Source organism: Ranitomeya imitator, chromosome 4, assembly GCF_032444005.1.
Source record: "Ranitomeya imitator isolate aRanImi1 chromosome 4, aRanImi1.pri, whole genome shotgun sequence".
NCBI lineage: Eukaryota > Metazoa > Chordata > Amphibia > Anura > Dendrobatidae > Ranitomeya > Ranitomeya imitator.
In genome coordinates this window covers 379,298,886-379,315,220 of record NC_091285.1, presented here as the reverse complement: position 1 = coordinate 379,315,220, position 16,335 = coordinate 379,298,886, and the positions used below count along the sequence as shown (strand labels likewise).

Below are 16,335 nucleotides of genomic sequence, written 5' to 3'. Positions count from 1 at the left end.
ACGAAACCTTAGCCGACTTTCATCATCCCTTTTATTGGACGCCCCTTAGCAGGGTCACGGACCGGGTCCAGCCACCGTGGCAACCCCAGAACTGAGCCAGAGAGGACCGGTACCGAGTAATCCGCGGCCCTGCGTCTGGGGGCGCTCCACTTACTCAAAAATTTATATGGAAACCCCGATGAGACTCGATTCAGATGAAACTCCTAAGGGATCCATTCGCCATAATGAGGAAGCAGTTACTCTGGACTCTGACTGACCTTTTTTTTTTTTTTTTTCCCCCAGAGGTGCACAAAACTGGCTGACTGTGTTTTTATGCACATGTAAAAAGATGGACACTGCCGGATCATAGGCCAGGTGGCGTCCACAGTGCCTCCATCTGCTTAATAACAGGAAATCTGCCAACGGAGGTTCCATCTGAATCGTGTATTTCAGAGCTTTAGGCCGGGGTCACACTCAGCGTAGGGAAATATGGTCCGTATTTTACATGCGTAATACGCAGAAATGATCCCAAAATAGTGATCCGTATGTCATCCGTAGGTAGGGTGTGTCAGCGTATTTTGCGCATGTAAACCTTGGTATGTAATCCGTATGGCATCCGTACAGCGAGACTTTCTCGCCGGCTTGCAAAACTGACATACAATGGATCCATGGGCTCGCTAGATAGCTTAAATGCCGTTAATTCAATTACCGGCTATTGCTATCTCCTTCTCAAACCCGACAGGATATGACACATGGTTTACATACAGTAAACCATTTCATATGCCTTATTTTTAATAATAATAATAATAATAATCTTTTATATAGCGCTAACATATTCCGCAGCGCTTTACAGGTTGCACACATTATCATCACTGTCCCCGTTGGGGCTCACAATCTAAATTCCCAACCAGTATGTCTTTTGGAATGTGGGAGGAAACCGGAGGAAACCCACGCAAACATGGAGAGAACATACAAAATCTTTGCATGTTGTCCTTGGTGGGGTTCGAACCCAGGACTCCAGTGCTGCAAGGCTGCAGTGCTAACCACTGCGCTGCCCATTTTTAACATATTCCTCACTAATAATGTCCCAAGTGTCTGTGTGCAAAATTTGGGGGCTCTAGCTGTTAAAATAAAGGGTTAAATCACGGAAAAAATTGGCGTGGGCTCTCGCGCAATTTTCTCCGCCAGCGTGGTAAACCCAGTGACTGAGGGCAGATATTAATAGCCTAGAGAGGGACCATGGTTATAGGACCCACCCCCCGCCGAAAAACATCTGCCCCCAGCCAACCCAGAAAAGGCACATCTGGAAGATGCGCCTATTCTGGCACTTGGCCACTCTCTTCCCACTCCTGTGTAGTGGTGGGATATGGGGTAATAAAGGGTTAATGTCATCTTGCTATTGTAAGGTGACATTAAGCCAGGTTAATAATGGAGAGGTGTCAATTATGACACCTATCCATTATTCATCCAATAGTATGAAATGGTTAATAAAACACACACATTAGGAAAAACGTATTTTATTGAAATAAAGACACAGGGTGTTCTAATAGTTTATTAAACTCTCAATCCAAATGACGACCCTCGTTCTGTAAAAAAGGAAAAATAAAAAAACTATCCCATACCTTTCCGCTGTCAGTCATCTCCCACGCTGTAAATCCATCTGAAGGGGTTAAAACTTTTTACAAGCAGGAGCCTGGCCCCTGCCTGTAAAAACTGAGGAATGAATGGAAAGCAGGGGAACGAAGCTACCTAGACTTGCAGTGCTGCGCCCCCTGCTGGCATAAACTCATATGAACTCGAGCGTGGGAATTTTTCTGAATATTTTCTCACGCTCTAGTTCATCTAAGGTATTTTTCTCGCCCCCATTGACTTTCATTGGCACATTTTTTGCGCAATATGCTGACAAACACAGCATGCTGCTATTTTCTACACCCGTAAAATACGGCAGAGAAATATACGGCAGATAGGAGCTGCCCCATAGAGAATCATTGGTCTGTGTGCAATGCATAGTTTTTGCGCCTCTCATACGTCCATAAAACTTGCTAGTATGACGCCGGCCTTAGATGGAAACTGGTGTAAGCGCTCAGTGTAGAGTGCAGGATAAATGTGAGCTCAGCCTTACTGCGATCTTTGGGAGGCAGAATGAGCAGCAGGTGAAGAACTGGTTTTATTATTATTTTTTTTTTTTTTTACACTGTTCCTCGTGCAGCAGAAGTTATTACATGACTTAATTCTTCAGGTCTGTGTGATTACAGTGATACCAGGTTTATATTTGTTTTGCTGCTATCGCACACTAAAAAATATATATATATATTTTTTTGCGAAAACAAGATTTTGCATCGCCATATTTGAGCTCTAATTTGCCATATTTCTGCCGACAGTCATGTGGTGTTTTTGCAGGACGAGTTGACGTTTTTATTGGTATTATTTTCAGGCACATAATAATTTTTTTTTTTTTTTTTTTTTTTAATCTTTCAATCCCGATTATTTTGGGATGCAGAATGAACTAAAACTAGCAATTCAGGAATTTATTTACCTTTTTTTTTTTTTTTTTTTTTACAATTTCGTTTGCATTTATAATGGTTATTCATGTTTTTGATGCTTTTACACAATCTACGTTATAGAGAATTTTTTTTTTGTAACTTTTTTTTTTTTAAATTCTGCTGATGGAACTGTATGTCGGCTTGTTTTTGTTTTTTGTTTTTTTTGAAGACAAGATGATGATTTCAACTGTACCATTTTTAATTACATTTGTTTTGTTTTTTTTGTAATAGCATTTCATTACACTTTTTGCTCAGCAGTATGATGAAAGGCATCGTTTTTTACCACATTGTATTTTTTTTTTCTATCAATGTTCACTGAAGGATTTTTTTTTATTTATTTTTATTTCCTTTTATAGGACTTTCATTCTCAGCAGTCTGATCGGTGTTGTAAAGCATGGCAATGATTTATACATGTCACTACTGCACGCGCCCCTTAGACCATGCCCTGTGCAGCCTGGTGACTCTGCTGTTGTCATGACTAACTCGTGTCACCCTGGCAATGATCGGGCCCTTGCAATGATGTCACAGGAACGCCAATACAGAAATGGACACCGGTCAGGGACTGGCATACATCCATGTGTGTTAAGGAAAAAACCCTTTATTTTAAACAGTTCCTTAGAAGATTTGCTACATTTAATGTCCCTTTTCTGTTGAAAACTGCTTGATTAAATGTGGCCATAGAGTTCTGTATTGTGTGGCTTCAAAGAGAAGATGGTGCAGTAGAAAAGCCTCCTGCAGTGGCACATGGGGTGCTGGGTCTGGTAACCTACAGCGGTCAGGGGGTCTTCTGAGCCATTATACAGGCCTGGTACACGCGACATTGGCTTTTATGTGGTCATATTCTCAGTATTTTTGATGGGATTACCGTTCGCATTGACATGGAATATGCAAATCCCCTTTTTGCCCCTTTCCTTTCTCTTCTGAAGGCTTATGCACACAACGGATTATTATCTCGGACGAGTGCTACCCGTGATAGAATATCATGGGTACGAGTTCTATGGGGCCGTGCACATCTTCGCCTTTTTTTTTTTTTCCCACATCTGAAAAAAAAGCTGATCAAACTCTGCTCAAACTCCTCGGACCATTTTTCTTGGCTAGAGCGGACTGTCTTGAGCCTGCCGTACTTGCATGTGTTGTCTGCTCCTAATGACTGGAGGAACTAGGGCACCTGTTCAGGATCTAATCCTTCTTCTCTTACTACCTTACAGGTAACCTTTATCAGTGCTTTTGTTTTTCCTCAACCACCTCCAAAACCAGTGAATGTCTTCTTTGCGGTCTGCATATTCTTGTGTTCCGTTACTGGTCTTGTACTGGTGAGTTCTACATTATACACAATGTTTTGCATGACTTTTTTTTTTTTTTCTCTCTAATGAAAAATATTGCTCTAACTTCTGCTTCCACTGATGGGGACTGTTGACTAGTGATGAGCGAACGTGCTCTGATAAGGTGCTTTCCGAGTGTCTTCGGCGTGCTCCAATAATATGTTTGAGTCCCTGCGACTCTTTGACAGCCGCAACACATGCATGGATTGCCTAATAATCCTGTCTGAGCCGCGAGACATGCAGCAGTGGGGACTCTAAAGGTATGTCCACATGTTACAGCATAGTGGATGGCATTTTAAGAAATCCCATGCCCAATAGACGCCTACGGCTCACCCACGGAGATGGACATGCAGCGCGTCTTTCCAGACTCTAATCTCTAAGAGAAATGTCACCCGTAGAATGTGTTTGACGTGGTGATTCCGCACGTTTCAGTGAACACATGCGGATTCACCTGTGTTCAATAGACTGCAGCACTTTGGACGCTGAGAGCATGCTTTGCATCCAAAGTGCTGTCCGTTCCTGATCGTCTGCACATACCCCAACATTTTTCGAGCACGCTGAAGACAGTCCGTTAGCACACGAGCATGCTCGCTCATCACTATTGACCGCTACATTTGGAGAGCACTAGTGCCTTTCTGAGCACTGTGCTACTTCAGAGATCTCTGAGCAGAAGATGACAGGAGATCAATGGAAATGAATGTTTCATCAGATTTCACTGAAAGCCCTTGTGGCTCAGGCCTTAGAGCAGAAGAAAGTTCCAGTTCATGAGCTTCTTTTGGCTGTATGTAGGCGATCTGTGCCCCTATTTTAGTCCTAGAAATCTGGTTGCATACAAAATGCCTGCCACAACAAGGTTAACAATGTGAGGCTCTTGGGTTTAATGTAGATTTAAAATAAACAAACACCCAGTTTGATTGTTCCCCATGGAGGTACAGAGCGGTCTGTCAGCTGCTTCTTCACTTCATTCATAGCATACACACACACACACTAGTTCACCTAACACCTGCCCAAGTTCTACAGAAACTTTTAGACCCCATAAAACCAATCTTGCATCACGTTTCAGTGAAGTGTTCGAGCTCCACCTAAACCTGGAAAAACAGAATTTAGATGTGCCCCTGACAAAGCTGTAGACTTTCATTACAGTCCAAAACTTGTGACATTGGATTCTAGTCTGATGGGTTTTTTTGTGTGCCTATATCTGTGTTTTGAAGTGGAACAATAACGCAGGAGACTGAGCTACTGTTCCAACTTCAAGGATTAATATGGGCAAAAAACTCAACAGAGTCCAAAGCTGCATGTTTTCAACTCTGTTAAAAAGGAATCTGTCATCGGTCTGTGTAATCCGAGAGGAGCATGATGTAGGGGCAAATATCCTGATTCTAGCAATGTCACTGGGTTGCCTATGGCAGTTTTGATAAAATCTTTAGTTCCATCTCCTGCTGATCTAGCAGTTCTCTGAATGTTGAGTTCTGTATAACCCCGTCCACACCACTGCAGCTTTCTGGGTATACTGCTTGGGCAATCAGTGGTGGGATCAGGGTTGCACAGAGCAAGTATGAGACAAGTAGGCCTTGTTATAATCTTCTGCTAATGACCAACAGGCAGCCCACTAGGCGACACATCGCCCCTAAATCGTGCTGCTCTCAAATACCTGCTGACAGGCTCCCGTTAGTCTTTGGCTCAGTTAGTGGCAAGTACGAAACCCATCTTTAGGACATGTGGACAAAACCTGCGCAAGTCGGATGTGTGGACATGCCTTAATGATTGCTTTACTGAACGTCTGTTGTTTAAAAATAATTTAACGTTCTTTTTCAAGATCACCCACATTGACTTGATTTGTAATACTAAATGTCCTCTGTTACAGATTTTTTGGTATCGACAAGGAGACCTGGAACCCAAGTTCAGGAATCTGATCTATTATATATTATTTTCTATAGTCATGTTATGTATATGTGCCAACCTATACTTTCATGATGTGGGGAAATGAAGCATGGGGAAGAAGCAGCCAACTCGTAGGACGCATGGTTTACTGCAGTGCCACGGAGAAGACCTGTGGAACAAATGGACATTTCGTATCCCTTTTAGGAAAGGAAGAGAGCTACTGCCATAACTTTTTTTTTTTTTTTTTTTTTTTTTTTAACCATTGATGCACTCGGGGCAAGTCACTGGCTGGCACTTTTCTGTTCTATGTTTAGGTTAGCACAAATTGAGAGAACGCAGAATGTTAAATATCCTTTATTTTCCTTATATTATGGTTCCTTTTTTACTATGCAACAGATGTCAGTAAGTACTGTCACATGACCAAAATTGTAATATTAGAAGCTAAAGGACATTTTGAATATGAGAATTTAAATAAATAAATTGTCATGCCGGTCTCTTCAAGTATATCAATTTTTATTTATTTTTTTTTTTTTTTAAACTAGTATACAGTTTAAAGGCATCAACTAGAGTAAGAATTGTGCTCAAGACTGAAGCTAGACTGCAACTGGGGCAACATGATGATTCTGGGCTACAACCAGTATAGGCATCAAGTGACCATGGGTTTGGACAAAGACCACGTCAATCCTGCTTTCTGTACATTTTGCATTGGATGGATGAGTTATGAGTGATGCTGAACACTGTAAAACAAAACTAGCCATAAAGCCGGGCCTATATGGAAGGGCGGAAGATATCGGTTAACTGTATCACTACAAGATTAGTCTTCGGAGCAATATTGATTACTAGATGCAGCGTCTTCATCACTGGTCCATGCACCTACCATGTAGCTTATTGGATGTAAATAAAATACACATGGTAACAGATAAGGGTTGGGTGACTTCAAGGCAAATGGATTTCTTTAACCCCTTTCTGCCAGCTGACTGAATAGTACGTCAGCTGGCAGATCCCCTGCTTTGAGGTGGGCCCACCTCAAAGCCGCGACATGTCAGCTGTTTTGTACAGCTGACGTGTGCGCAACTAGTTAAATGCCGCCGTCAAGCGCTGACAGCGGCATTTAACTAGCGCTCCCAGCCGCGCGGCCGGGGGTTCTCACACCGCTGACCCCCGTCACATGATCGGGGGTCAGCGGTGCATTGCCATAACAACCAGAGGTTTCCTTGAGACCTCTATGGTTGTTGATGGCCGATTGCTTTGAGCGCCACCCTGTGGTCGGCGTTCAAAGTACACCTGCATTTCTGCTACATAGAGGTGATCTGTACTTCACCTCTATGTAGCAGAGGCGATCGTGTAGTGCATGCTTCTAGCCTCCTATGGAGGCTATTGAAGCATGCCAAAATTTAAAAAAAAAGTGTTTAAAAATATAAAAAAATATATAAAAGTTCAAATCGCCCCCCTTTCGCCCCAATCACAATAAAACAATTTAAAAAAAATCAAACATGCACATATTTGGTATTGCCGCGTTCAGAATCGCCCGATCTATCAATAAAAACAAAGGATTAACCTGACCGCTAAATGGAGTAGGGAGAAAAAAAATCTAAACGCCAAAATTACGTTTTTTTTTGGTCGCCGCGACATTGCATTAAAATGCAATAACGGGCGATCAAAAGAACATATCTACACCAAAATGGTATCCTTAAACGCCAGCTCGGCACGCAAAAAAATAAGCCCTCACCTGACCCCAGATCATGAAAATTGGAGACGCTACGGGAATCGGAAAATCGCGCATTTTTTTTTTTTTTTTCACCACTTAGCTAAAAAATAACCTAGACATGTTAGGTGTCTATGAACTCGTAATGACCTGGAGAATCATAATGGCAGGTCAGTTTTAGCATTTGGTGAACCTAGCAAAAAAGCCAAACAAAAAACAAGTGTGAGATTGCACTTTTTTGCAATTTCATCACACTTGGAATTTTTTTCCCGTTTTCTGTTACATGGCATGGTAAAACCAGTGGTATCGTTCAAAAGTACATCTCGTCCCGCAAAAAATAGGCCCTCACATGGCCATATTGACGGAAAAATAAAAAAAGTTATGGATCTGGGAAGGAGGGGAGCAAAAAACGAAAATGAAAAAAAACGGAAAAAGCTCCGGGGGTGAAGGGGTTAAACACGAGTGAAAAATATTAAGACCACCGTTGTCTATTCTGGTCTTAATGAAAGGGGCGTGCTGGAGTCCGATGCTTCTGGTTCTTCACGAATCTAGAGCGTGTAACAAGTGGCGTGAAAATAGAGCTGCAGTAGGAAATGCTATAATGTGCAAATATTGAATATACGATGTGGGGAACTGCATTACTGCTATGGAAAATGCACTTAAAAATGAATGGCCATTTCATGACAGCTCATCAACTGCATCAAGGTGTACCCCTTTGGCCAATTCGTGAGAGCCCACCCAAACCTAAGGGGTACACCTTGCTGCGGTTGAGCTGTTATGAAATTTTCAATAGCAGTAATGTACTTTTCAATCTCCTATATTCAATATTTGCATACTATAGAGTGTAGTTGTAACGGCTTGCACCTGTTGACACTTGTTTTTATTCTGTTTGGAGTTGCTAGTCAGTTTGTGTGATATTTAATGAGGGGCATGCACTCTCATCCACTATGCCACTGTGGTCAGGGACTGGAGTCAGTGAGACTTCTGGCGTAGAGTACGCCACAGCTTGTCAAATTGGGCAACTTATGGTGTCACGCTCCAGCTCTGCCCATTTTGTAAAATGTGAAAAGTTGCAAAACTGAGTTCCACCTAAAATGTTGTGACTTCTCAAAGCTATTATGCCAGATTTCTGGCATAAAACCTTTTTATGAATTTGTCTCGTAGTCTATTCAATTCTCTGCAAAAAATCTAAAGCATACTGTCACATGACAACCCGCTCGCTCTGGGAGTACCCGGGAATCGTGACCGTGTGTGCAGAGAGTAACTGCTAACTTTGTCCCAAGTCTGGACAACCCATTTTAGCCATAGTAACTCTTAGAATCCATTTAGACATTCATTATGTATGTGTTCTATCCATGGTTTTCACAGATACAACCCCTTGCAAAAATTATGTAATCACCGGCCTTGGAGGATGTTCTTTCAGTTGTTTCATTTTGTAGGGGGAAAAAAAAGGCAGATCTCAGACGTGGCACAAAACTAAAGTCATTTCAAATGGTAGCTTTCTGGCTTTAAGAAACACTAAGGCCTGCGCCACACTCGGGGTATGAAAATACGATCCGTTATTTACGGCCGTAATAGGCAGAAAAGTCCCCAAAATAGTGGTCCGAATGTCATAATGTAATGTAATAATGTTTTTTTTTTTTTTAACCATTTCATACTATTGGATTAATAATGGATAGGTGTCATAATTGACGCCTCTCCATTATTAATCTGGCTTAATGTCACCTTACAATAGCAAGGTGCCATTAATCCTTCATTACCCCATATCCCACTGCTACAGGGGAGTGGGAAGGGAGTGGCCAAATGCCAGAATAGGCGCATCTTCCAGATGTGCCTTTTCTGGGGTGGCCAATAACCATGGTCCCTCTCCAGGCTATTAATATCTGCCCTCAGTCACTGGCTTTACCACTCTGGCGGAGAAAATTGAGCGGGAGCCCACGCCAATTTTTTTTCCGCGATTTAACCCTTTATTTTAATAGAGCCACCAAATTTAACATACAGACACTTCTTCCATTACTAAACATAAATATGTAATTACAGAAGGGATATGAGATGGTTTACTGTATGTAAACCATGTCTCATATCATGTCGGATTTCAGAAGGAGATAGCAAAAGCCGGCAATTACCGGCTTTTCTGCTATCTAATGCTGTATGAAACATACATACATACATACATACATACATACATACATACATACATACATACATACATTAAATGTATGTATGTATCTTCTATTCTAACCTGTCAGTGTGATTTTTACTGTACACTGCACTGAATTGCCGGCTTTTCGCTAGAACACCGCTGCGTATTTCTCGCAAGTCACACTGTTGGTCCGTGTGTAATCCGTATTTTTCTCGCCCCCATAGACTTTCATTGGCGTATTTTTTGCGCAATACGGTGACAAATGCAGCATGCTGCGATTTTCTACGGCCGTAGAACACCGTACAATACGGATCAGTAAAATACTGCAGATAGGAGCTGGGCCATAGAGAATCGTTGTACCGTGTGCAATCCATATTTTCTGCACCTCTCATACGTCCGTAAAACTCGCTAGTGTGACGCCGGCCTAAGGGTATGTGTCCACCTTCAGGATGGCCGGCGCTTTGGATGGAGTGGGAAAACTCGCTCCGCCCAAAGCCCTGCCCCCTTCTGGAGACGCAATGATGCCGGATGTGTTCATTGCACACATCTGGAATCATCGCACCCCACACATAGGGCCCTGTGATTTACCTTGCGGCAGCGCAGCGTCGCCGCAAGGTAAACGGACATGCTGCGATCTAAAGACGCGCCGCATGTCCGGAATCGCAGGGCCGCCGGATGCGTGTTACCACGCATAGTGGAGATGGGATTTCATAAAATCCCCTCTACTATGCTGTAACATCTGGACGCTGCAGCTCCACGCAGCGTTCAATCCGCAGCTAGTCCAGATGTATAACGGCCCGTGGACACATACCCTTAAAGAAATCGAGAACAAAAAATGTAGTCAGTAATGGTTACACTTTTTTTTTTTTTTTTTAACCAGGCATAGGGGGAAACATTATGGAATCACTCAATTATGAGGGAAAAATTCTGGAATCATGAAAAACAAACAAAAAAAAAACACTCCAACACATTACTAATATTTGTTGCACCACCTCTGGCTTTTATAACAGCTTGCAGTCTCTGAGCCATGGACATAATGAGTGTCAAACAGTACTCTTCATCAATCTGGCTCAAACTTTCTCTGATTGCTGTTGCCAGATCAGCTTTGCAGGTTGGAGCCTTGTCATGGACCATTTTCTTCAACTTTCACCAAAGATTTTCAATTGGATTCAGATCCGGACTAGTTGCAGGCCATGACATTGACCTTATGTGTCTTTTTTCAGGAAATGTTTGCACTGTTTTTGCTCTGTGGCAGGATGCATTATCATCTTGAAAAAAGATTTCATCATCCCCAAACATCCTTTCAATTGATGGGATAAGAAAAGTGTCCAAAATATCAACATAAACTTGTGCATTTATTGAAGATGTAATGACAGCCATCTCCCCAGTGCCTTTACCAGACATGCAGCCCCATATCATCAATGACTGTGGAAATTTGCATGTTCTCTTCAGGCAGTCATCTTTATAGATCTCATTGGAACGGCACCAAACAAAAGTTCCAGAATCATCACGTTGCCCAATGCAGATTCGCGATTCATCACTGAATATGACTTTCATCCAGTCATCCACAGACCACGATTGTATTTCCTTAGCCCATTGTAACGTGTTTTTTTTTTTTTTTTCCTGTTTAGGTGTTAATGATGGCTTTCGTTTAGCTTTTCGGTATGTAAATCCCATTTCCTTTAGGCAGTTTCTTACAGTTTGGTCTCAGACGTTGACTCCAGTTTTCACCCATACTTTCCTCATTTGTTTAGTTGTGCATTGCCTGTTTTGGAGACCTATTGCTTTAAGTTTCCAGTCTTGACTCTTTGATGTCATCCTTGGTCTACCAGTATGTTTGCCTTTAACAACCTTCCCATGTTGTTTGTATTTGGTCCAGATTTTAGACACAGCTGACTGTGAACAATTAACATCTTTTGCAACATTGCGTGATGATTTACCCTTTTAAGAGATTGATAATCCTCTCCTTTGTTTCTTTGACATATCTCGTGTTGGAGCCATGATTCATGTCAGTCCACTTGGTGCAACAGCTCTCCAAGCTGTGATCACTAGGGTTGAGCGACCTTTACTTTTATAGGGTCGGGTTTCACGAAACCCGACTTTTTCAAAAGTCGGGTCGAGTGAAATCGGCCGATCCTATAAAAAAGTCGGGGTCGGCCGAAACTCGAAAACCAATGCAATGCATTGGGTTTCCATGGTTCCCAGGGTCTGAAGGAGCGGAAACTCTCCTTCAGGCCCTGCGATCTATATTTTAGTGTAAAATAAAGAATAAAAATAAAAAATATCGCAATACTTACCCTCTGACGCGCCCTGGTACTAACCGGGAACCTTCCTTCCTTAGAATCAGCCTTCCAGGACCTTGCGGTGACGTCGCGGCTTGTGATTGGCCGCCCATGTGACCGCTCGCGCGACCAATCACAAGCCGCGACGTCACCGAAGGTCCTGGAAGGGCTGATTCTTAGGAAGGAAGGCTGCCGGAAAGAAGCAGGGCGCGTCCGAGGGTGAGTATATTCCTATTAGGTATATACTCACCCTCGGACGCGCCCTGCTTCTTTCCGGCAGCCTTCCTTCCTAAGAATCAGCCCTTCCAGGACCTTCGGTGACATCGCGGTTTGTGATTGGTCGCGCGAGCGGTCACATGGGCGGCCAATCACAAGCCGCGACGTCACCGCAAGGTCCTGGAAGGCTGATTCTAAGGAAGGAAGGTTCCCGGTTAGTACCAGGGCGCGTCAGAGGGTAAGTATTGCGATATTTTTTATTTTTATTCTTTATTTTCCACTTAAATCTGAATTCCAATACCAATTCCCGATATAAACATATCAGGAATCTGTATCGGAATTCCGATTCTAGATTCAAAAGATCGCCGACTTCATGGCCGACCCCACACAGGAGTCGGGTCGGGTTTCATGAAACCCGACCTTGCCAAAAGTCGGCGACTTTTGAAAAATTTCGACCCGTTTCGCTCAACCCTAGTGATCACTCCTTTTTAGATGCAGAATAATGAGGAGATCTAATTTGATGCAGGTGTTAGTTTTGGGAATGAAAATTTACAGGGTGATTCCATTTTTTTTTTTCCCCCTCATAATTGAGTGATTCCATAATTTTTTACCCTTTGCTTGGATTAAAATAAGTAACCATTACTGACTACCACTGTTTCTTTTAGTGTTTCTTAAAGCCAGAAAGCTGCCATTTGAAATGACTTTAGTTTTGTGCCACGTCTGTGATTTGCTTTTTTTCCCCTACAAAATGAAACAACTGAAAGAACATCCTCCAAGGCTTTTGATTACATAATTTTTGCGAGGGGTTGTATACAGTGGGGGAAATAAGTATTTGATCCCTTGCGGATTTTGTAAGTGTGCCCACTGACAAAGACATGAACAGTCTATTATTTTAAGGGTAGCTTAATTAACATTGAGAGAGAGAATATAAAATCCAGAAAATCACATTATATAAATGTATTTGCATTTTGCAGTGAGAAATAAGTATTTGATCCCCGTTCTGGCTCCTACAGACCAGTTAGATGCTCCTAGTCAACTTGTTACTTGCATTAAAGACAGCTGTCTTACATAGTCACCTTTATAAAAGACTCCTGTCCACAGACTCAATTAATCAGTCAGCCTCTAACCATTCCAACATGGGCAAGACCAAAGAGCTTTATAAGGGTGTCGGGGACAAGATGATAGACCGGCACAAAGCTGGAATGGGCTACAAAACCATAAGTAAGACCCTGGGTGAGGAGACAACTGTTGGTGCAATAGGAAGAAATACAAAATGACTCAATCGACATCGATCTGTGGCACCATGCAAAATCTCACCTCATGGGGTATCCTTGATCATGAGGAAGGTGAGAGATCAGCCTAAAACTACAAGGGGGGGGAACTTGTTAATGAACTCAAGGCAGCTGGGACCACAGTCACCAAGAAAACCATTGGTAACACATTACGCCGTTAGGCTATATTCACACTTTGCGGATTTTGCTGCGGATCCGCAGCGGATTTGACCGCTGCAGATCCGCAGCAGTTTCCCATGAGTTTACAGAACAATGTAAACCTATGGGAAACAAAAAACGCAGTGCACATGCTGCGGAAAAAAACGCGCGGAAACGCTGCGGATTACATTCCGCAGCATGTCACTTCTTTTCTGCGGATTTTCACCTGCTCCAATAGAAAACTGCAGATGAAAATCCGCAGAAGAAACCGCAGTAAAAAACGCGATAAATCCGCAGTAAAAACCGCGACGGGTTTTCACTGCGGATTTAGGAATTCTGCTGCGGAAAAATCCGCAGTGGAATCTGCAAAGTGTGCACATAGCCTAAAGGTTTAAAATCCTGCAGTGCCCGCAAGGTGGTTCTGCTCAAGAAGGCACATGTGCAGGCCCATAGGAAGTTTGTCAATGAACACCTGGATGATTCTGTGAGTGATTGGGAGAAGGTGCTGTGGTCATATGAGACAAATTGAGGTCTTTGGCATTAACTCAATGTGTTTGGAGGAAGAGAAATGCTACCTATGACCCAAAGAACACCATCCCCACTGTAAAGCATGGAGGTGGAAACATTGTTTTGGGGGGTGTTTCTCTGCTAAGGGCACAAGGACTACTTCACCGCATTAATGAGAGAATGGCTGGAGCCATGTACCGTAAAATCCTGAGAGACAACCTCCTTCCCTCCGCCAGGACATTAAAAATGGGTCTTGACTGGGTCTTCCAGCAAAACAATGACTCAAAACTTGCAGCCAAGGCAACAATGGAGTGGCTCAAAAAGAAGCACATTAAGGTCATGGAGTGGCCTAGCCAGTCTCCAGACCTTAATCCCATAGAAAACTTATGGAATGGAGCGACAGCCTCAAAATCTTAATGATTTAGCGTTGATCTGCAAAGAGGAGTGGACCAAAATTCCTCCTGTCACGTGCGCAAACCTCATCCTAAACTACAAAAAAAAGTCTGACTGCTGTGCTTGCCAACAAGGGTTTTGCCACCAAGTATTAAGTCTTGTTTGCCAGTGGGATACTTATTTCTTACTGCAAAATGCAAATAAATATATAATTTATACAATGTTACTTTCTGGATTTTATTTTTGATATTCTATCTCTCAATGATAAAATTAAGCTACCCTTAAAATTATAGACTGTTCATGTCTTTGTCAGTGGGCAAACTTACAAATTCAGCAAGGGATCAAATACTTATTTCCCCCACTGTAACATGTACCAATTATATTCTGGGGGGCTGTTCACACTTTTTTTTATTTTTATTATTATTTTGCAGACTGCATCCACGTAAAGGAAAAAAAAACATCAGAGACGTACCTTTTCTGATCCGAGTCACAGATCAATATCACCCACATTAAGTTTCAGACAGCACATGCCATCTGTGTGCTGTCTGTTCTTAAAATTGTAATGGGTAGGAGCCACCTTGCAAATTTATTTTGGCATATGAGACAATCACTGACGGTATATGTGGATCCACTGAACGAAAACTAGTCAGTCTCCTTTAAAATCCACATCAAACTTTCAGTAACATTTAGAACTTTTTTTCTTTGAAGGGTGGGGATCATGGGAGAGAGCTTATGAATCTGCTCTTTAGGCTACGTTCCCATGATCAGCAGCACTTTGGATGCAACATATTTTGACATTGACATGTTGCGGCTCGTAATACTGCACCACGAATGAGTTTACGCATTACATAGACGCACAGTGGGCACGGGGTTTCTATATATCCCATCTACTGTGCCTCTAATGTACAACACAGCGTTTTGAACTTATCCTTAGGACTTTTTAAAAAGTTCTGTGGGTGTGTTTGTTGTTTTTCTATTTTCCTGCATAAAGTATTTGAGTTTCAGATTTTCATTACCTATTCAATAAATGCATATGGATAATGCCATTTACATGTGTCTGGAGCCGATAATGGCGGATATCGGCTCCAGACACGTGTAAATGGCATTATCCATACGCTGCTGTTCTGATGATCTTTAGACAAGATAAGTCTCCCCTTTTTATGGGATTTATGTACCAGTATGTTCTCCTGAGTAACCAATCTGTGGGGAAACGCGTCGAGAAATACTGGCCATTTTTTTGTTGTTGGTCTCTATGGGGTAATGGAATCCATTTGATTGATTTGTATTCTGATCTAATGAATGGAGCGTTTTAATTGGATTACCGTATGTGATCTCTCTGCTAGAGTGCAGTATTAGCTCTTCAAAAAAGCATAGTTACTCACCGATAATGGTGTTTCTCAGAGCCCATGACAGCACTACCAGAGAGAGGGGATCCGCCCTTCAGGGACAGGAAACCTACAGGATAAAAGGGCGGTACATCTCCCCTGCTTCAATTTTGTTTACAGAGCATTGGAGGTCCTCCAGGTTAGTGACGACAACAAAAAAATATACAACTTTATGATATTGCAAGTGAACACCGTGTCTATATAAAAAAAAAATACATTTTATACAAGGAATGTGCTCACCGCACAAGTGATGAGGGGGGGGGGGGGGAATAAGCAGGTGCTGTCATGGGCTCTGAGAAACACCGTTATCGGTAAGTAACTACGCTTTTCTCAGTCGCCCATGACAGCACTACCAGAGAGAATTGCAGAGATTGTTGCTTAGGGAGGGACCACAGCCTGCAGAACCCTTCTTCCGAAGGTTAGGTCAGATGAAGAGGCTAGGTCTAAGCGGTAGTGTCTAAAAAAGGTTGAAGGTGATGACCAGGTGGCCGCCTTACAAATTAGATCTAATGGTACCTCTGACCTTTCGGCCCAGGAGGTCGCCATAGC

At 42.5% G+C, this 16,335-nt stretch overlaps 1 protein-coding gene across 1 annotated transcript in view; it reads left to right on the top strand.

Annotated features, from left to right (window-relative positions):
* TMEM243 (transmembrane protein 243) overlaps positions 1–6,219 on the top strand; it is a 37,748-nt gene extending 31,529 nt beyond the window's left edge. The window contains exons 4-5 of the mRNA XM_069765169.1: positions 3,731–3,835; positions 5,709–6,219. Coding sequence (XP_069621270.1) covers positions 3,731–3,835; positions 5,709–5,831 — 228 coding nt within the window. The 3' untranslated portion in view covers positions 5,832–6,219. The remainder of the gene's footprint in view (positions 1–3,730; positions 3,836–5,708) is intronic.
* Positions 6,220–16,335: the final 10,116 nt, after the last annotated feature.